At 44.8% G+C, this 21,613-nt stretch overlaps 1 protein-coding gene across 1 annotated transcript in view; it reads left to right on the forward strand.

Moving 5' to 3' along the window:
* LOC140429379 (uncharacterized) overlaps positions 1 to 19,290 on the forward strand; it is a 150,688-nt gene extending 131,398 nt beyond the window's left edge. The window contains exons 6-7 of the mRNA XM_072516272.1: positions 15,700 to 16,182; positions 18,817 to 19,290. Of these exons, the coding sequence (XP_072372373.1) occupies positions 15,700 to 16,182; positions 18,817 to 19,212 (879 nt within the window). The 3' untranslated portion in view covers positions 19,213 to 19,290. The remainder of the gene's footprint in view (positions 1 to 15,699; positions 16,183 to 18,816) is intronic.
* Positions 19,291 to 21,613: the final 2,323 nt, after the last annotated feature.

Genomic DNA, 21,613 nt, shown 5'->3' on the forward strand with positions numbered 1-21,613 from the left:
TTTTCTCCAAACAGAGAAAGCTAGCCATGTCCGATAGCCAGGTCTCCGACTTCGGGGGCTTTGAGTCCCTCCAAGCTAATAGAATCCGTCTCCGGGCTACCAGGGAAGCAAAGGTTAGAACATATGCCTCTTTCTCCTCCTGGATTCCCGGGTCTTCCGACACCCCGAAAATCACCACCTCTGGACTCAGTGCCACCCTTGTTTTTAACACCGTGGACATGACATCTGCAAACCCCTGGCAAAATCCCCTAAGCTTCAGACATGTCCAGAACATGTGGATATGGTTCGCTGGTCCATTTTGCACACCTGTCTTCCACCCCAAAGAACCTGCTCATCCAGGCCACTGTCATGTGAGCCCGATGAACGACCTTAAATTGTATCAGGCTGAGCCTGGCACATGTTGCGGACGCGTTGACTCTACTCAACGCGTCCGCCCATAGACCATCCTCTAACTCTCCTCCCAGCTCCTCCTCCCACTTGCACTTCAGCTCCTCGGTCTGCATCTCCTCTGACCCCATAAGTTCCTTGTAAATGTCAGAGACGCTCCCTTCTCCTACCCACCCTCTGGAAACTACCCTGTCCTGAATCCCCCTTAGCGGTAGGAGCGGGAAGGTTGACACCTGCTTACAAAGGAAGTCCTGCACCTGCAGATACCTGAATTTGTTTCCCTTCGCCAACCCAAACTTCACCTCCAGCACCCTCATACTCCGAAAGCTCCCCTCTAAAAACATGTCCCCCATCCTCTCAATCCTTGCTCTCCGTCAGATCCGGAACCCATCTGACCATCCCTTCTAAGTTACAATTTATCTTGTCCATGAGAATTTATTCCAATAATTTGCCAGCTACCAAGTTCAGCCTGACTGGCCTGTAGTTATTCAATCTATCCCTCGCTGCCTTTTTAAACAAAGGCATAACATTAGGAGACCTCCAATCCTTCGGCTGAATTTGGATAGCAACAAAACAATCTGAAGTATATTCCACCCCCACAGTGCCAGCGCCAAGAGGGAACTCAACATCTCCTTGAATGGCAATGAGACTGAATCATGAACAATATCCCATTTATCTTGGTATAACCCTTGACCAAACAATGACAGACAAAAAACATCTGAGCAAGACTACAGCAAAGATCAAATCATGAAATAACCTCTTCAGAAAACTTTATGACATGCAGATACACAAACCTTAAGGACCTTAGCTCTTGCCTTAGTCTTCTCGATTTCAGAGTACTGTGCACTGGTATGGCACAACTCATCCCATACCAGTCTTGTCGATGCCCATCTCAACATAACAATGCATGTCATCTTGGGTACCCTATTATCAACTCAACACTCCTGACTCCCAGTCCTGAGCAACATCTCGCATATAAGGAGAGAGATTGCATGAAGAAAGCTCCTGGAGAAAGTTTACATCAACACAAGCCTGCCATGACACAAGGACCTGACCAATTCACCTGCTGCTTGCTTTTCTTTATGCCAGCCTGTATAGCTAAGACCACTATGCCAAGGAATAACAGCAGAGGCCCTATGGCGGTAGGAATGGAACCAACAGGCCACCATTAAAAAATATTTACTCATCACAGATCCCACAGCCCACCCACCTGGCTTCAACCTGCCACGCCAACATTGGGTACTCTTCAACCCTTTCTGCACTGGTCAAGACCTTTGTGCAGCAAATCAGCTCAAGTGTGCCTTGCAGGGAACCAAGAATGCAGTTATGGTGCAACCCCATTCAATTACTCACATCCATGAAGACTGCCCATTACAAAGTTCAGATGAGATCTCCAAGAGCTCCATATAGCCACTGTAGAAGCTGTTGCCTGGCTTGGTGATTACTGTACACACTAAAAAACCTCTCTAGCACCTCACCTGTATCCAGTGAGGTTTGGATGATGATGGTCAGCCTGGGGTACATTTTATCCAGCCCTGGTAATTTATCCACTTTCATAGATGCTTAATACTTACTTAATAATATTCCCTTAATACCTCCTGTCTCCCTCTGTTTATCACATCCCATACTTCACATTCCTCCTCCTTAACTATGATGTTTTCATTGTCCCGCTCTTTTGTGAAGAAAGACGTAAAGTATTCATGAAGAACCATACCCACATCCTCCACCTCCACACATAGGTTACCTTTCTGGTCTCTTATGGGCCCTACTCTTTCCTTCGTTATCCTATTACTCTTAATGTAGTGATAAAATATCTTTAGGTTCTCCTTGATTTTGACTGCCAAGGCAATTGGGCAGTTTGCCTGCAAATGTGATTTGTTTCCTTCTCACTATTTGGTGATCTATAGGATACATCCATCAGCATAATAGCCCCTTCTGTTGTCACAAAATTGATTCTTTCAACTCAAAAGTACATCATCCATTTCAAGTACTGTAAAAGTAAGGAGGGATTAACTTAAAAATACAAGTGGGTTTGGTTCAATGGAGCGGGGTGGTGCGGAGAGGTGGTTAAAGGCTGGAAAACCTTTCCCAGCTCAAGTCTGTCTCCCACCTGCCCATTTCTGCTTTAGCTCAGGCCTGAGGAGGCAGGTGACCAAACCGATATCCAAAGAGGCAGGTTGGAACTTTATGTATGATAATGAAACTATAAGCTATGCAGTGCCAGGGTGCTGGGGTGCGCGGGTGCCAGGTTGCCACTTCCAAGTCAGGCCTGGCGGGGCTTTGCCAGGTTCCGGGGCCTCCCCAAGATCGGGGGTGAGGGGTGGTCACAAAAACAGCAGGGGGGTGCCTGAAGGAGGGAGGGGGTAAAGATTGAGGTAGTATTCCAAAATGGCACCCCAACCTACAAAGAGCCTTTTACTTGCCAGCAGGAAATCGTTCTAAGTGCGGCCTCGGCGAAGAGAATCTCCCTGGTGCGAAAGAAAATGGTAAAGTGCTGTTGAATAGCGAGGCCCTTCTCGGCGCTGCAGGTGCCAAGAAACACCCTGCTAAACACGCCGGTCAGAGGACTTTAAATGGAGTGTGCTGAATCACGCACCATAGCTTAGCAAACATGGTTACAGTATTATCATTCAACTTGCTATTGACCAAATATTTTAATTGTTCTCATACATTGTCAATGTCAGATGTAAATTAGAATATGACAACAGCATGTTGTTAGCAATCTGGGTAATGAATTCAGCACTCAAAGGGAATATATGAAAATAATTTTTCAAATTATTTTCCCCAGGAAGTATTACATGAAAACATCAGAGTGCATAATTGATCTTATTTTTTGAGTAGCCCAACATTTTACATGTCGTTAGAGATGTTGATATTAGGGTAATTTGATTCAATAAAGTCAGACCTAGAGTCATTTGAACTTGTACTACCTTTTCTCATCCACAATCAGTATTAACATTATTATAAACAGTAAATTCTGTCGGCAATACTTTACCTATGGATGTTATAGCACATTTGTAGATGAATTGTTGGTCCTTTTAAGGCAACCTCCCGAATCACCTGCTGGGACACAAATGCAGATTGGCGCTGTGACACCATCGACAGGGAAGTAAGTTCTTCTATGCAATTCTCAGGGCCCAAACACCCCTGTTTACATCAGATTGGAGGTCAGATAATTCAACCCAAGGTCTAAAAAACTGGATGAAAAATTGGCAAGAATAAGACAACCACACATGCCCTCATTATATGTAATCCATAATCATGATTTCTTTGTCAACTAATTTAACTCTATGCAGGTACTGGGGCCTCCCCAAGGTCGGGGGTGAGGGGTGTCACATAGCTAATTTAACAGTGGCGGATCATTCAGTTATCACCATGCTGTTGGGGTGAACAACACATTTTTCATTACATTTTCTTGTTTTGACATTTCTTTGTGTATCAGATATTGACCTGATCATGCTTACAGTGCGACCTTTCAGCCATGTCATGTAAAAATCAGGGTCTGAAATTGTAATGAGAAGTGAAAAAAAAAGCTCACTTAGATATTTGATTAAACTAAAACAGCAAATAAGCTTCAAGAAACATTCCAAAGCAGATTAGACTCATTCCACTAATGTGTGCCCATTTATGTTTCGGAGAAGAAACCTCCGAAGTATCATCCATAATTGGGAGTTCAGCGTGCAATCCAGTTTGCATAGTTAATGCAGGGTAATGGAAGATTTTCTTGCTGCAGGCATTGTCTCCCTTTTCACGTCAAGATCATCCATCCAGAAATTGGTGCTCCATGAATCAAGCCCATAGTTTCTGAGCAATATTTCCCAACCCTTTCCCATGACCATGTTGCTAGTGGAGCCACAGGAACTCATTCCTCTGTTTATACATAAAGCTAGAAAACCCACTGACTGTACTTTACCACAAGAAATAGCTTGTTTCCATTTTAACTAATTGACCAATTTGGATAGTTTGCTTCCACTGCCATTGGACCAGACAGATTAAAAGTTAGTCGTAAAGTAAGAAAACTCATAACAATGAATTACCTGATAAAAAATGACTTCACATAAATATGGCCAGTATGAAGGGTGTGGAAGAACAGGTAATATTGTTGAAATAAGAATGTCACCCATGAACCCATTAGCCCTCCTGACCACTGAGAAGGACAACATGTTCATTGGGTTTATGCTGAGATTTGCACAACAGGTTCATATGTTTCATTGGTAGTTGGCAAGAACCTGATGCTTTTATGTATCATTGGAAAATGCCGGCTGAGAACAGCAGAGTCTCATCTGTTGTATAGGGAAATGACTGTGTGAATATTATTTGTTAAATTGACCTGTCTTAATGAGGTAATGCTACCAGACACTCTAAATATATTATTCTTTTTCGGCTCCTTCAATTTATTACATCCATATACAATCCAAATCGACTTTCTTGGCACAACATTCATTGATCTGAATGCTAGGTGTTCCAATCCCACTGTTTTAAGAGCAAAGATTATGGGCTTGATTTTCCACTGGGAAACCCCATTGGCTGGCTGGTGGGATGGAGAATCCTGCTGCCAGCGCGAGGGCACACCGCACTAGCGCAGGGCGGAGAATCCCACCCTATACCTATTTGCATTGATATTCCAGATGCATTTGAATAGCTCCTCTGAAGACATCATTAAAGGGATGCTATCTTTCATGACCACATGTGGATACGGTCACTCATATAACTTTTTCCTCACGAGCCCTTACTTCTGTTAAAAATAACTGGCAATGCGCAAAGGTAATTTTTATATTGTTCTGATGCCATGGAATGTTTTTTTAAATTTAATAAAGAAATAATTTGCATTTACATAGCGCGAGGAATATAGGAACAGGACAGGTCATTCAGAATTTATTTTTCATTCATTCAAAGGATATGAGCTTCATTGGCCAGGCCAGCATTTATTGCCCATCCCTAATTGCGCTTGAGCTGCTTCTTGAACTGGTGCAGTCCATGAAGTGTAGGTGCACCCACAGTGCTGTTAGGGAAGGACTTCCAGGATTTTAACCGAATGATAGTGAAGGATTAGTGATATATATCCAAGTCAGGATTGTGAGTGGCTTGGAGGGGAGCTTCCAGGTGGTGGGGATCCCTGGTATCTGCTGTCCTCATCCTTCTAGATGGTAGAGGTCGCGGGTTTGGAAGGTGCTGCCTAAGGAGCCTTGGGAAGTTCATGCAGTGCATCTTGTAGATGATACATTGCCACTGTTTTTCAATGGTGGAGGGAGTGAATGTTTGTGGAAGGAGGAGCAATCAAGTAGGCTGCTTTGTCCAGGATGGTGTTGAGCTTCTTGAGTGTTGTTGGAGCTGCACTTATCCAGGCAAGTGGAGAGTATTCCATCACACTCCTGACTTGTGCCTTGTAGATGTTGGACAGTCTTTGGGGAGTCAACAGGTGAGTTACACGCCACAGGATTCCTGGGGCGGGATTCTTTGTCCCGCCATCACCGGCAGCAGGATTCTCCGTCCTGCCCGCCAGCCAATGGGGTTTCTCATTATGGGTGGCCCAATGCCATCGGGAAATCCCCGGGTGCAGGTGCACTGCCGGCGCAACAGAGAATCCCGACAGTGGAGAATCCAGCCCCTAGTCTCTGACCTGCTCTTGCAGCCATAGAATTATTATGTCTAGTCCAATTCAGTTTCTGGTCAAAGGTAACCCCCAGGGTGTTGAAATTGGGGGATTCAGAGATGGTGATGCCATTGTCTGTCAAGGGACAATGGTTAGATCCTCTTGTTGAAGATGGTCATTGCCTGGCAGCCTTGCACTTGTATGGCGCAAATGTGACTTGCCACTTGTCAGCCCAAGCCTGGATATTGTCCAGGTCTTGCTGCATTTGGACATGAACTGCTTCAATATCTGAGGAGTCATGAACGGTGTTGAACATTGTGCTGTCATCTACAAACATCCCCACTTCTGACTTTATGATGAAAGGAAGGTCATTGATGAATCAGCTGAAGGTGGGTGGGCCGAGGATACTACCCTGAGGAACTCCTGCAGTGATGTCCTAAAGCTGAGATGATTGACCTCCATCCACCACAAGCATCTTCCTTTGTGCCAGGTATGACTCCAATCAGAAGAGAGTTTATCGCTGATGCCCATTGACTCCAGTTTTGCTATCCTTCTAACGTTCATTACACCTCATCCCTGCCTGCCAGTAGCCTTGTGAATGGTAAGCAGCATTTCCACACTTTACAGCTAACACAGAATCAAAACATAGGCCAAGATTATCCAGGTGCCAATTTATTTTTGGGTTTCAACACAATTTTAGCAGGAATTACAGTGGGAGGCTGACTGAATGTCAAAGTAATTTGGTCCTCATTTAGTTACTGGAAACTTTGTCATGAAGGACAATCACCTACCTTTTCAACCCCCTTCCCATCCAAAACAGTACTAATGAACACACATAAACCATGAGCATGCTCAGATCCACTGATTAAGGGAAAATGTTCACAGAATGTTTTCAAATTTACTATTTCCCCCTTCTAGAAGTCTGAGGTAAACATTAACAGAGCTATAAAAACATCTAGTTAATCCTTTGAGGTGCAGATGCCATTGTCTGTGGTGGTTCTGGTGTTTGGTCGGGTTCCAGTGGTAGGTCTGTAGGTGACTGCTAAGGCAATCTGCACCCAGGTGGTTCTGCTGCAAATAGGGAAGGATATCCAAGGCAATTGAGTTTGGATGAGTTGTTGGGTTGGGGTTTCCTCTGCTTGCACTTTCTCTCTGTCCCTAATATGCATATGTTTTTGATGGAGGCCACATTGTTTTTCATTTTGTTGTGCCAGGTGCAGTGATCCTGGGCAAGCCTCTCCCAAGATTCCAAGTTGATATTAAGACTCCTAACTGAGGGGCAGCATGGTGGCCCAGTGGTTAGCACTGCTGCCTCACGGCGCCGAGGTCCCAGGTTCGATCCCGGCTCTGGGTCACTGTCCGTGTGGAATTTGACCATTCTCCCCATGTTTGTGTGGGTTTCGCCCCCACAACCCAAAGATGTGCAGGGCAGGTGGATTGGCCACGCTAAATTGCCCCTTAATTGGAAAAAATGAATTGAGTACTCTAAATTTATTTAAAAAAAGACTCCTAACTGAAACCTTCAGGGTGTTCTTGTATCACTTTCTTTAACTGCCATGAGAGCACACCCTGGACTCAATCACTCCATGGAAGATTTGCTTTGGTAATTGAGTATCAGGAATTCTGGTTACATGACCGGACCAGTCTAATTTAATTGTGACTGTCTCTATTTTGTGGATGCTTTACATGTCAGCTTGGGTGAGCAGCTCAGTCTCTGGTACTTTATCCTGCCATTTTGACTTCAGATGCTTTTAAAGGCAGCTCAAGTGAAAATGGTTGAGATTCTTGGCATGATGCTGGTGCACAGTCCAAGTCTCACATGGGTAGAGTCTTCGTCTTCTTCGCATTGGCAGAACATAGCCACCAACAAATTCTCTCCAACTAATTCTGTCTTGGGCCAAAGTCTCCAGTTATTGCCATATGTATCCCTTGGCTTTCATCTCCTTTACTGTATCCTGCCTCCATGTGTTTCTTGGTCTGCCTTGCTTTCTCTTTCCTTGCGGGTTCCATTTGAGAGCTTGCCATGTAATGTTGTTCCGTGGCTTCCTCAAAGTATGGTCTATTTAATTCCACTTTCGCCTTTTGATTTGGAGGACCATTGAGTCTTGTTTATTTATCCGTTTTTCTGTAATCAGTTAAATCCACTGAAGGGATGATTAGCTCTTTCAGCTTCACCAGAGCCCAGTTTGCCAGCATTACCTGTTACCGTCTCTCACGCCATGGACTTTGGGAGACGTAGAACAGAGTGGTCAGGATTATTGCTCTCAACTTTCAGTTTGGTATGCATATAAAAAGGTAAATGAGGGCAAACTTTGCACTTATCTGAGAAAAAGGTTATCTTTGTGCCAAGTGCAACACCTCCTCAACCATAATCTCTACCAACTAGAAGGACAAGGGCAGCAGAAGCATGGAAACACTCCTCCTGCAAGTTCCCTTCCAAGTCATACACCATCCTGATTTGGGACTATGTCTCTGTTCCTGGATCAAAATCCTGGAACTCCCTCCCTAACAGCCCGATGGGTGTACCTACACCACAAGGACTTCAGCGGTTCAAGAAGGTAGCTCAGCATCACCCTCTCAAGGACAATTAGGAATGGAGAATAAAAATTTTGGCCTAGCCACGCCCCGTGAAAGAATTATAAAAACAGAATTTTCGGAACAAACTAGCTGCAAGCTAATTTAAACACGAGACCCAAGCCAAAATTAACGCCCACAATTTTAAGGTTGGAGTATTTCAGAGGATCGATTGGAGAGGTTGGGACTCTTCTCCTTGGAGAGAAGAAGGCTAAGTGGAGATTTTATAGAGATGTTCCAAATCATGAGGGACTGGACAGAGTTTCTGCTCATAAAAGAATCAAGAACAAAAGGGCCAAGATTTAAAGTGATTTGCAAAAGAAGTAAATGTGATGTGAGAAGAAACCCTTTCACACAATGAATGGTTTGGGTCTGGAATGCACTGCCTGGAAGTGTGGTGGAGGCAGGTTCAATCGAGGCATTTAAGAGAGCATTAGATGATTACTTGAACAGGAATTTGAGGAAATGGCACAAAGTCATGATGCTCGTTTGGAGAGCAGGAGCAGACACGATGGACCAAATGGCCTTCTGCGCCATAACAATTCTCTGATTCTGTGAGTTTGTGCTAAAAAGGTAATATGCTCAGAGCACAGATTAGAAGCTGTTGGCTGAGTGTTATTATGAAATTTGACCTTGGAGCTCATCGGCATAATTGTGGCTGGATATACAAATCAGACATCCCAAGGCATTGAGCGGGTATTGAGCTTTAGGTGGATCTTGGGAGAGAGGAGGGACACAGTTGCTCTCCGGCCTAAATACTGCAAAGGCTATTGGCCCTGCTAACATTCCAGCAATAATAATCAAGACTTGTGCTCCAAAACTAGCCTCACTAGTCCAGCTGCAACAGCATGTTACCGGCAAAGTGGAAAATTGCCAAGATATGTCCTGTACACAAAAGGCAGGACAAATCCAATCCAACCAATTACCGCCCCTTCAGCCTGATCTCAATCATCAGAAGAGTGGTTGAAGGTATTATCGACAGTGCTCTCAAATAGCATCTGCACAGCAATAAACTGCTCACTGACACTTAGTTTGGGTTCCAACAGGGTGACTCAGATCCTGATCACCTTGGTCCAAAATTAATAAAAGAGCTCAACTCAAGATGTGATGTGAGAATGATTGCCCTTGAATGAGTATGGCATCAAGAAGACCCAGCAAAACTGAAGTCAATGGCAATCAGGGGGATAAATCTCCACTCAAAAGTCATAGGGTCGTAGGGCGTGATCTTACAGCCACGTTGCGCCTGGCGTGGATCGGTTTCCAATCTCACTGGCCTGCTCCCGTTGACGGATTCTGGACCCCTCCCAGATGTGGCGAAGTACCAATTAACACCGATTGAGTGCAATCTCCATTTCATTAACGAGATGGAAGTCCTATCTAACGGCCTCCTGGGATCTAACCAACTCTCCAGCGGGAGGTCACTCGGGCGCCCTTCAGCACACCTATTCCTATTGAAAAATGAGAACCAGCACAATGCCTGCCATGGGGATCTAAGGCAGTGAGTGGCCATTTTCAAAATCAGGCATGCAGTCCATGGGCACTGGAACTGTTGCCCCAGTGCTTGGGTTGGGGGCTGGGGGTTGGTGGGGGGGGGCTGGGTGCCATTGGTGGGGTGTCGCACCTGGGCTCGGGGGGTGGGGCTGAGGTGCCAAGCGCCTGCAAGTCCTACAGGCATTCCCCAGATTGTGTACACCCATAACAGGGGCAAGTACAGCTGCTGCTCGCATCCAACCAAATACCTCCAGGACAGAGCATCATTTGGGTAATATGGTCACTTTAACTCCCTTTGACTGTGAGCAGATGCTGGCTGCACAGCTGAATGCTGTTGTTAACATGGAATTGACATTGTTAGTTATTTGAGTACTTCACAGCTGCAGGTTGTGTTTGCTGCTGTTCCTGCTGGTGGCTGCAGATGCCTGAATGCTGCTGTTGCTGTTTCCTTCCTTTTCTGTAACCATTAAGAAAGACAATTTTTTTAAAGATACCTGGGTGGGAACACCGGGTTCAGGGGGATGTATGAGTCCAGACGCCAATCCGGTTACAAGCAAGACGACACTGCGGGACCTGTGCACGACATTGAATCAAATGGCCCACCTGCTAACGCGGTTGAAGAAATGCATTCATAGATTGCTGATGCTTTTGGTTGCTGCTGTGGTGAGTGCTGCGTGTACTGGCACATCACCAGGGGTTAAACATGTTGGACGTCAAGGTTGTTCAACTGCACATTGAGTGCCAGTGAAATATGTGAATGTCAGGATTTGGTTCCAGTGAGATTGGGCCGTGTGGGAGGGCCCGCACAGCTGCGGCTCCTGAATGGCGAATGGCACTAATACATGGAACATGTCACACATTGATGGACGGATCATTTCTGCAGACAAAGGTCTGGACATGATAACACATTCTCAGGCTCATTGTCCGTTTCTGCTGTGGAACCTGCAAGGGTGATACCGTGTGTTTGGTTTTTTTGCGTGAAAATGAGCTGATAAAGCTTTGAATTGGTACCAAGATGGAACGGTGACGTTTCCTTGTTTTTTAATGGTGAGTGTGATATATGGAATGTTGCGTAGTTGATTTTCAAATCTTTGCTACTGTTGACCATTTAACAAACAAAATATTCTCAAGTGTAAGGTGAAGTCACACGGGATCAGGGGTGAACTGGCAAGGTGGATACAGAACTGGCTAGGCCATAGAAGGCAGAGGGTAGCAATGGAGGGATGCTTTTCTAATTGGAGGGCTGTGACCAGTGGTGTTCCACAGGGATCAGTGCTGGGACCTTTGCTCTTTGTAGTATATATAAATGATTTGGAGGAAAATGTAACTGGTCTGATTAGTAAGTTTGCAGACGACACAAAGGTTGGTGGAATTGCGGATAGCGATGAGGACTGTCTGAGGATACAGCAGGATTTAGATTGTCTGGAGACTTGGGCGGAGAGATGGCAGATGGAGTTTAACCTGGACAAATGTGAGGTAATGCATTTTGGAAGGGCTAATGCAGGTAGGGAATATACAGTGAATGGTAGAACCCTCAAGAGTATTGAAAGTCAAAGAGATCTAGGAGTACAGGTCCACAGATCACTGAAAGGGGCTACACAGGTGGAGAAGGTAGTCAAGAAGGCATACGGCATGCTTGCCTTCATTGGCCGGGGTATTGAGTATAAGAATTGGCAAGTCATGTTGCAGCTGTATAGAACCTTAGTTAGGCCACACTTGGAGTATAGTGTTCAATTCTGGTCGCCACACTACCAGAAGGATGTGGAGGCTTTAGAGAGGGTGCAGAAGAGATTTACCAGAATGTTGCCTGGTATGGAGGGCATAAGCTATGAGGAGTGATTGAATAAACTCGGTTTGTTCTCACTGGAACGAAGGAGGTTGAGGGGCGACCTGATAGAGGTATACAAAATTATGAGGGGCATAGACAGAGTGGATAGTCAGAGGCTTTTCCCCAGGGTAGAGGGGTCAATTACTAGGGGGCATAGGTTTAAGGTGAGAGGGGCAAAGTTTAGAGTAGATGTACGAGGCAAGTTTTTTACGCAGAGGGTAGTGGGTGCCTGGAACTCACTACCGGAGGAGGTAGTGGAAGCAGGGACGATAGGGACATTTAAGGGGCATCTTGACAAATATATGAATAGGATGGGAATAGAAGGATACGGACCCAGGAAGTGTAGAAGATTGTAGTTTAGTCGGGCAGTATGGTCGGCACGGGCTTGGAGGGCCGAAGGGCCTGTTCCTGTGCTGTACATTTCTTTGTTCTTTGTTCTTTGTATTCCCGTGGGTACACTTGCCATGTTTCAGATGAGTGTCATTGCTCAGCATTCCAATCAAACTGTGAGGCCTGGACACTTTGCCTGGATCCTGGAGCGGCTGCACCACACAGGCAGCAGCCAACAATCAAACACTCTAACACTGGGCTTCAGCATTGGGGATATCCCCACGACCAGAGGGTAAGGGTGTGGACCAGGAGCCCAAACCCCCAAATCTTTCCGGCAGGGGTCCGGGGTCCAGGTCTAGGGTCCCCTGCAGTGTCCGGGGGTGCGTGTGCAGGGGTCCCCCAGCACAGCTGGCTTGTTGGATGACACTGTGAGAGATGGTGGACATGTAAGGGTGGGAGGCTTGCGTCTTTGAGGGTCATAGCTGATTGTCAGTCCCTCATCTTCTCCATTTCCTCACAGATATAACAACATGAATGGTATTGTCACGGTGCTGGTGGCAGCCCAGACAGCCAGATGCTGGAGAAGGCAGCAGCAGCACTGACGCCCCATGTGCAGTGGGGCCGCCGCACACCCTGCAGACCTGGCAGCCATCAGGCCGGGTAAAGACCCAAAGGGGGAGACCAGCAAGGCCCAAGGTGTACAGGCGTCGTTGGTCATTTGAGGAGATGCCGGACAGCATTTGTTGCAGGAAGCTCTGCCTCAACAAGGAGACGGTGCAGCACCTGCGCCATGTCCTTGCGGATGATACCCTATCCCAGTGGCTGGGAAGGCAAGCACAGCCTTGAACCTTTATGCCACCAGTTCATTCCGGGGCTCGAGCGGGGACCTGGGCAGTATTTCACAACCTAGAGCCCACAAGCGTTTGTGAAGTCACGGATGCCGTGTATGCCCCGGCAGCTGACTATATTAACTTTGAGCTGGACTAAGCCCATCAAGTTGCCAGGGCAGCAGGATTCTCCGGGATGTCCCATGTTCAGGGGATGATTGATTGCACGCATGTCACCTTGCGCGCACCAGGGCATCAGGGAGCGCACTTCATTAACAGCAAAGGGTTCCATCCCTGAATGTTCAACTCATGTATGACCACCACCTGTGGGTCATGCATATGTGTGCACCCTTCCCAGGGTGCATGACAGTTACATCCTGGAATACTTGGAGAACTTTGCCTTCTTCGAGGACCAGGTTGGCTCTTGGGGGGAAGGGGTACCTGCTGAGGTCCTGGTTGATGATGCCAGTAAGGAGGCCGAGACTGTCGTGGAGACCCGTTATAATGAGGCCCATGTTGCCATCTGTGCTGTCATTGCGGTGCATCTGACTGCTGAAAATGCGGTTCCGATGTATGAACCGCTCTGGTGGTCCGCTTTGTGGCAGTCAGCTGTGCCCCCCCCCCCCCCACCTGGAACAGCAGCGGGGCGACATGCTGGGTGATGGAGGAGGAGTTACATGCAGCCTCGCTTGAGGAGGAGGAAGAGGAGGGGCCGGACCAGGAGGGGCTGGGGGACGGGCCAGGAGGACCCACCCATGGGTCCAGCCACGGAAGGAGGACGGGCTGCAGGGGCAGCGAGGGTCTGGTATGCCTGGAGAGTCAGGAAAGCTCTCATCCTCACCCACTTCTCTTAGGGTGAGGCTTCGTCCGACATCTAACCCCCTCCCCCCTACACCCCCACCCTCTTGTTTTGTGTAATAACCTTTGATGTGGCCCTTATCAAATACCTTTCAGAAATCCAAGAACACTCCACATTTATAGATTTCCCATTACCAACTTTCTTGGTACTTCCTCAAAGAACTCTGGTAATGACTGTTACCAAGTTTGTGTTTCTTTTTCAGAGAGGGTAAGTATTCATCTCTTCAGAAGTCTTCATCAAATCCTCAACAAGAAGAGTAGAGGTCGAGTCCCTCAGCCAAGCCACATTATGTATGAGAGATGTCACAGACCCATCTTTTACTCTTGTTGAAACAGCTCCCCCCCACCCCCACCACCTTGGAAATCATTTTTTGATTGACAACCAGGCTCCCTGATCACTACCTTCAATTCCACAATGTTTATTTACACATGGTTAAGTGGTTTTGAGGGCTTGTGGTTTCTGTTATTGATACTTCAAAGGGTCTGGATGATTGACACTTTTATTGCTGGTCGTGAAATTTTTTTTTTAAATAGTGGAAAGTAATGAATGGTTGATTTTTTTAAAAAGCTTTTTTTACGCATCCTACTATCACTATAGGATTCATTGGTTCTAACCAATGTATGTTGGTTCAATGTGTATGAAAATGCTGTAGCTTGGTATAGGGGGCACGAGGGACCATGGGGATATGATGGAGGGGTATAGTTTGGCATAGAGGGTATGGGTCAAAGAGCATGGTGGAGGGCCATGAGGTGACATTGGATGGGGCATGACGAGTGTATGGGGTTGTTTGGGAATGTTTGAAATGAAGGCTGGAGGGCCAGTGTGTTTTTATTTTAACTGGAGCAAAGTAATAAGACGGGTTGATATTGACAGACATTTTCTATTGATTGTTATTTTGTAGTTGTACAACTAAAAAGCCACATCCTGCAATTCAAAGTAGTTGATTCAATAATCAGTAAGATAATTTAGGATTGTCAGTGAAATTTTCAAATTTTTCATACAAGAAGATTGAATGCCCTATTGGAGAAAAACTGAATTAAATCAGAACCAAAATATTTATTAATACCAAGTACTGTACAGAAGATGCAAAACTGAAGCGCTACAGTGCCACCACTAACTAAAGAGTGTAATCACAACTGACAAGTTTACATAGCCAGTTTTCATTGTAAATCTGTGTGTAGGAACATATAGTGAAAAAACTTGATAGAAGGATGGCAAAAATATGGCAGTAGGCAATAGGTTTTCAAGATGGCAAGTATGTACAGATGTGAAACTTCTAACATAGGGGTTTGGAATAAATAATTATCAGAAAGGGCCACCTGGTTTATAGTTCTGGACTTGACTTTGGAGGCCTAATAACATGTCAAATTAATTTGTCAGTAAGAAGGGATGAAGGGGATGGTGCTGGTTTACATGCTAGACACCTGTGTCGAGTTTGCACATTCTCCCCATGTCTGCATGGGTGTTTCCAGGTGCACCGGTTCCCTCCCACAGTCCAAAGATGTGCAGGTTAGGTCGATTGGCTGTGCTAAATTACCCCTTAGTGTCCAAAGATGTGCAGGTTAGGTGGATTGACAATGATCAATAAGCAGGCTTACGGGGATAGGCCTCGGTAAAGTGTTGTTTGAGAGGGCCAGTAAAGACTCGATGGGCCAACCGACCCCCTTCTGCACTGTAGGGATTCTATGGATTTCTATGAAATCTCAAAATAATCTTCTTGTCAGAGAGCTTATTAAGGGCCATTCTTCGTAGGAAACAAAAAAATTTGTTACATGTACAAATTTCACAGTAAGTGTGTTGAAATTTTCAGATTCGGGCAACAGAACTGAAAAACACAGAAGAATACCTGGAAAATTTGCAGTCAGCCATTCAACCTGGGAAAGAAGGTTCATGCCAGTATGTAACCTTGACACAGTGTCCTAACTGCATGGATGAACCTCAAAAGAACAACACTTTCATGAACTTGAGCATTCAATCTTCACATACTTTAAGAGGTGCTGGGAAGTCCCAGGCATCAGTTGGAGCTGGGAATGAGAAAGAACAACAGAAGGAGACACACTCCTCACTCCTGGCACGACGCAAATCCAGAGTGGTTTATTTGCCCAAAAGAAAGCAGTTGCAGAGAAATCAGAACTTTATCTCAGTACAATCGCTTACAAACACAGAAGGGAATACACAAACAGGGCAAAAAAACAAGGGAAACCTACCTCTTTTAGGGCTCACTCAACATGTCTTGCAGAAGATGCACTCGCAGAACGACTCTTCCAACTTGTGGTCACAATGTAACACTGAGGTAACTGTCGCCGAAGAGAATGAATGCAACAAATAGAAGTAAATTTTCTCAGGGCTTCTCCTGCAGTGTGGCTGTAAGTTTAATGATGCCCACATTCACACATAGAAACAGGCTGCAGGATTTCTGCCAGGATTACCTAATGTAGCGGGAGAAGCCCACGATGAAGTTCACCCCTTAAATTGTGCTCTAAACAATTGTTCTTGTCCACTATATTTACTTAGTTTTTAAAGTGCCCAAAACTTGTGCATCACCTCAAAGGAAATTTGCACCCCAAATATGCGTGGACTAAATGCTCACATTTATAGCAGCAGCATGGCCACTACTACTGTGGCACTGACCCTATTCAGGGCAGCATCTAATTCCCACTGGGCCTGTGGCAGCCTTTGTCGCTGTGTATTCCTCTGCAAAGGTCAGCCACTCCATCCAAATCTTGAGTTTCTTTACGGCCTAAGAACTTTGGTCTGTGCCAATGAAAAAGAAAATTGGAAGGTTTGTTAAACAGGCAGTCGATTTGCTGTGAACTTACTTCATGCTTTTGGCATTGAAGAATGTCATCCTCTTTAATACTGTTTCCCATGCTTTATTGAGCACATAGACCATAAGACCATAAGACATAGGAGCAGAATTAGGCCACTCGGCCCATCGGGTTTGCACCGTCATTCAATCATGGCTGATATTTTCTCATACCCATTCTCCTGCCTTCTCCCCATAACCCCTGATCCTCTATGTAGTCTTCCATGGTCAGGAGGTCAATCCATCTTCCCAATACCTCTTTTAGCATGTCTTCTTATCTGAGACCCATTCATAGAGAGTCTTTTGATTACTGCAAGTGGGGTCATCTCTGTGGGATTTAAATATGAAGAACATGACATTTCTTGAGTGATACAACAATAGTTTAGCTCTACAAAGTCCTTAAGTTAACAAAGTTTGAGGCTTGTCCATCTTTTAAAATGTATTTCTGTTTCCTTTGTTGCTTTTGATTTTCCCCAGGCTTCCCTGTTATGAACAGAAATGGGTGACAGGCAAATAGCTGCCATTCCTGTCCCAATGCCATGAGGTATGGAGACACAGCTGGGGTGATTTTCATTCCTCCATGTGACAAACCATGTCATCGCTTCTCATTGCTTATCCCTTACAGCAAGGGTGAGATCAGGAACTCATCTAATGGGACTTATGAGCGCAGGGTCACATCTGCTAGTCCAAGAAACCACACATCACAGAAATAAAAACATAATTGTTTTTTAATAAGAATTTGTGCACTGAAGGCAGTGCATTTTATCGGTGCTACAATCAAATATAGCAATTCTGGTCATTTTAAATTTTGGGGGGAAATACGTTTTGATGTCAGCAGTGCCTCTTGAGTTATATCAAATATAATATAGGATTTTGAATAGCAAGTATTTGTTTTAAAAAATAAACCAAATGTCCATATAAATCTCTGATGAATGTGTCCGTGTCACAGACAAAGATTTGTCTGGATATGAGTGTGTCTTTGCAGATGCGGGCAAATTTATATTTTAGCAATGCAATTCTTATTAGCTGTCAGAGCAAATATTGTTTCAGTTGTTTTCTGCAACTTTGGTTCATTTTATATCCATATTTGCTTCGAAGCACAGCCATTTTGCCGTGTTCTGCCCTAGACCATGGCTTCCAATCTGTGACAATCGAGACGTATAGGTGCATCTGGTACATCGGTACATGTACCAGGCAGTTCAATGCAAGTGACTTTCTTTCTTTTCCTGATGTTTAAAGAGTTAAAAATGGACAACCCCTGAATTACTCGATATATTACATCATAAATGATTGTGAGTCTCCTTTGCAAAAGACTACTTTCAAATGTGAATTAACTAAAACAGCACAAAATACACCTGTTCCATGGAAATTGCAATATCAGTATCAAAACGATTATTTAAAACTTTACTTCACATATTTGCTTAAAGTTAAAAATACAATTCTACAATTGCTCATCACAAAAAGTTCTAAAGCCTGTACATAAGTGAGACACTAAAATTCTTAAAAGATGTAAAATATTCCAGCTTTACGTTACAATATAAAAAAACACAATAGGTAAAAAATCTAGCTCTCTATGAGGAGAGAATTAAAGCCTATAATTTAATGTCTGACCCCGGTGTAGTGATTTATGATATCAGCTAAATTTGCTCAATTAGATCATAGTTGAGACCAAAACTATGGCCGAAACCATAGGATATGAAGACCAGAAAAAATAATCCTGAAAACCTGGTAATAAAATTAAAAATAACTTCTTCAGTTGCATAAACCAAAGGCCCTAATTATAAATGAACAGATTCACAGGATATAATCCTCAACCCATTAATTAAAAAAATCCCCAAATCCCATGTGATTAAAAACTTATTCAGTCGCTGTAAGGCAATGGTCTTGATTATATCATTGCTTCTCACTGCATGGTGTCCATTACTCTGTAGTGGTAGTTTTACAAGTGTGTGTTGCCAGCAGGAAGTCTTGCCTGCCAGCAACACATACTGGAAATTCATGACTGGTTTTCTGTTAACTGCAATGCAAACAAGTGTTTTTGTTTAGGTCAAAACATGTTGTGATTTAAAACAAAATAGTAAACTGATACATTGTCACATTTGTTTTTATTTTGTATTCTAGAGATATGGTAAAGAAATATACTGTCCCAAAAGTACTTCAAATCCATCCCTGCCCATCTTTTCCAGTAGTTCACTTCACACAAAGACTGGTGGAGGTTTCCAATACGCAAGAACCAAATCCGGAGTGCAACCCATAAGTGTGCATAAAGGAAGGCCCAGAATGACCCCTCATCTCTCACCTTTGACCTGTGACACTGGCACCCAATTCATTTTGGACTTGAAATCAACAGAAAAGATAGCTAGCCGCCCTGTGTGCAAACAACCCATTTATTCTTCAGGAACAGCTTGGAAAGATGTATCCAAGTCGCCTGACCCTGTGTTGTCACAGAAGCATCTGAACCCTAACTCATCCACCAGCACATGTATAACCTTTGACTTTGTAAATGCTGGATTTTAACCTTATTAAAATATGCTGCCTCTTTCATCTTTTAGAAGCTTCGCAGCCAAGATCTCAATTAAATTTTTAAAATGGAAATTTATTTTCTGTGCATCTCTAAAGATTTTGATTTCAGACACCCTCTAATGATTTAGGAAATGTTGGCAACCACAAATTATGAAGCAATTGCTTTTAATTATTGACAGTGACAGGCTTTATCAAATAAGCCTTCATTTCACAATGTTAATGGATACAAAAAAAATATTTTCTTTCAGCATCTAGCATTGTCTCTTCCTTTCAAATAAGATTGCTGTTAATTAATTAGGGCTGTACACAGACATTCCAATAATTGGGCTGCCATAGGCATGATCGGTAAACAGCATTGCACATATATTTCATAGAATTTACAGTGCAGAAGGAGGCCATTCGGCCCATCGAGTCTGCACCGGCCCTTGGAAAGAGCACCCCACTTAAGCCCACACCTCCACCCTATCCCCGTAACCCAGCAAACCCACCTAACCTTTTTGGACACTTAGGGCAATTTATCATGGCCAATTCAACAAACCTGCACATCTTTGGATTGTGAGAGGAAACCAGAGCACCCGGAGGAAACCCACGCACACACGTGGAGGATGTGCAGACTCCGCACAGACAGTGACCCAAGCTGGGAATCAAACCTGGGACCCTGGAGCTGTGAAGCAACTGTGCCAACCACTGTGCTACCGTGCTGCCCACAACATGTTTATAGATACAAAGTAGCGGGCACAATTAAAAGGAAAAAATTTCCTGTTGTGGGCAGGTTTAGCGGGGTGTTTCCTGGAGGAACGACCCCATTATTGAATGGTACTCTTATTTTTTCAGGCCTCAGAAGGGAAGATCCTACCAAGGCCCCACTGACCTTTATTTCCTGCACCAATGAGCTGTGCTCGCCAGTGCAGGGAGAGATTGGCGCCCTGATCTCTTCATCCCCCAACACAATCCCCGGACCTCCCCAACGCCCCAACTTATCTAATGGGAGGGGGGGGGGGCATGGGTCCTTGAGCCCCCACCTCATAACAGCAGCGCTACTTGGGTGAAATCTAATGGCCATGCCTGATTTGGGACATGATATAGAACATAGAACATAGAAAAATACAGCACAGAACAGGCCCTTCGGCCCACGATGTTGTGCCGAACCTTTGTCCTAGATTAATCATAGATTATCATAGAATTTACAGTGCAGAAGGAGGCCATTCGGCCCATTGAGTCTGCACCGGCTCTTGGAAAGTGCACCCCACCCAAGGTCAACACCTCCACCCAACACTAAGGGCAATTTTGGACACTAAGGGCAATTTATCATGGCCAATCCACCTAACCTGCACATCTTTAGACTGTGGGAGGAAACCGGAGCACCCGGAGGAAACCCACGCACACACGGGGAGGATGTGCAGACTCCGCACAGACAGTGACCCAAGCCGGAATCGAACCTGGAGCTGTGACGCAATTGTGCTATCCACAATGCTACCGTGCTACCCTTAAGAACAAATTAATCTACACTATATCATTCTACCGTAATCCACGTACCTATCCAATAGCTGCTTGAAGGTCCCTAATATTTCCGACTCAACTACTTCCTCAGGCAGTGCATTCCATGCCCTCACTATTCTCTGGGTAAAGAACCTACCTCTGACATCCCCCCTATATCTTCCACCATTCACCTTAAATTTATGTCCCTTTGTAATGGTTTGTTCCACCCGGGGAAAAAGTCTCTGACTGTCTACTCTATCTATTCCCCTGATCATCTTATAAACCTCTATCAAGTCGCCCCTCACCCTTCTCTGTTCTAATGAGAAAAGGCCTAGCACCCTCAACCTTTCCTCATAAGACCTACTCTCCATTCCAGGCAACATCCTGGTAAATCCCCTTTGCACCTTTTCAAAAGCTTCCACATCCTTCGGAAAATGAGGTGACCAGAACTGTACACAATGCTCCAAATGTGGCCTTACCAAAGTTTTGTACAGCTGCATCATCACCTCACAGCTCTTAAATTCAATCCCTCTGTTAATGAACGCTAGCACACCATAGGCCTTCTTCACAGCTCTATCCACTTGAGTGGCAACTTTCAAAGATGTATGAACATAGACCCCAAGATCTCTCTGCTCCTCCACATTGCCAAGAACTCTACCGTTAACCCTGTATTCCGCATTCATATTTGTCCTTCCAAAATGGACAACCTCACACTTTTCAGGGTTAAACTCCATCTGCCACTTCTCAGCCCAGCTCTGCATCCTATCTATGTCTCTTTGTAGCCGACAACAGCGCTCCTCACTATCCACAACTCCACCAATCTTCGTATCGTCTGCAAATTTACTGACCCACCCTTCAACTCCCTCATCCAAGTCATTAATGAAAATCACAAGCAGCAGAGGACCCAGAACTGATC

The sequence above is a fragment of the Scyliorhinus torazame genome, chromosome 9 (assembly GCF_047496885.1).
Source record: "Scyliorhinus torazame isolate Kashiwa2021f chromosome 9, sScyTor2.1, whole genome shotgun sequence".
In the NCBI taxonomy this organism is placed as follows: Eukaryota; Metazoa; Chordata; class Chondrichthyes; order Carcharhiniformes; family Scyliorhinidae; genus Scyliorhinus; species Scyliorhinus torazame.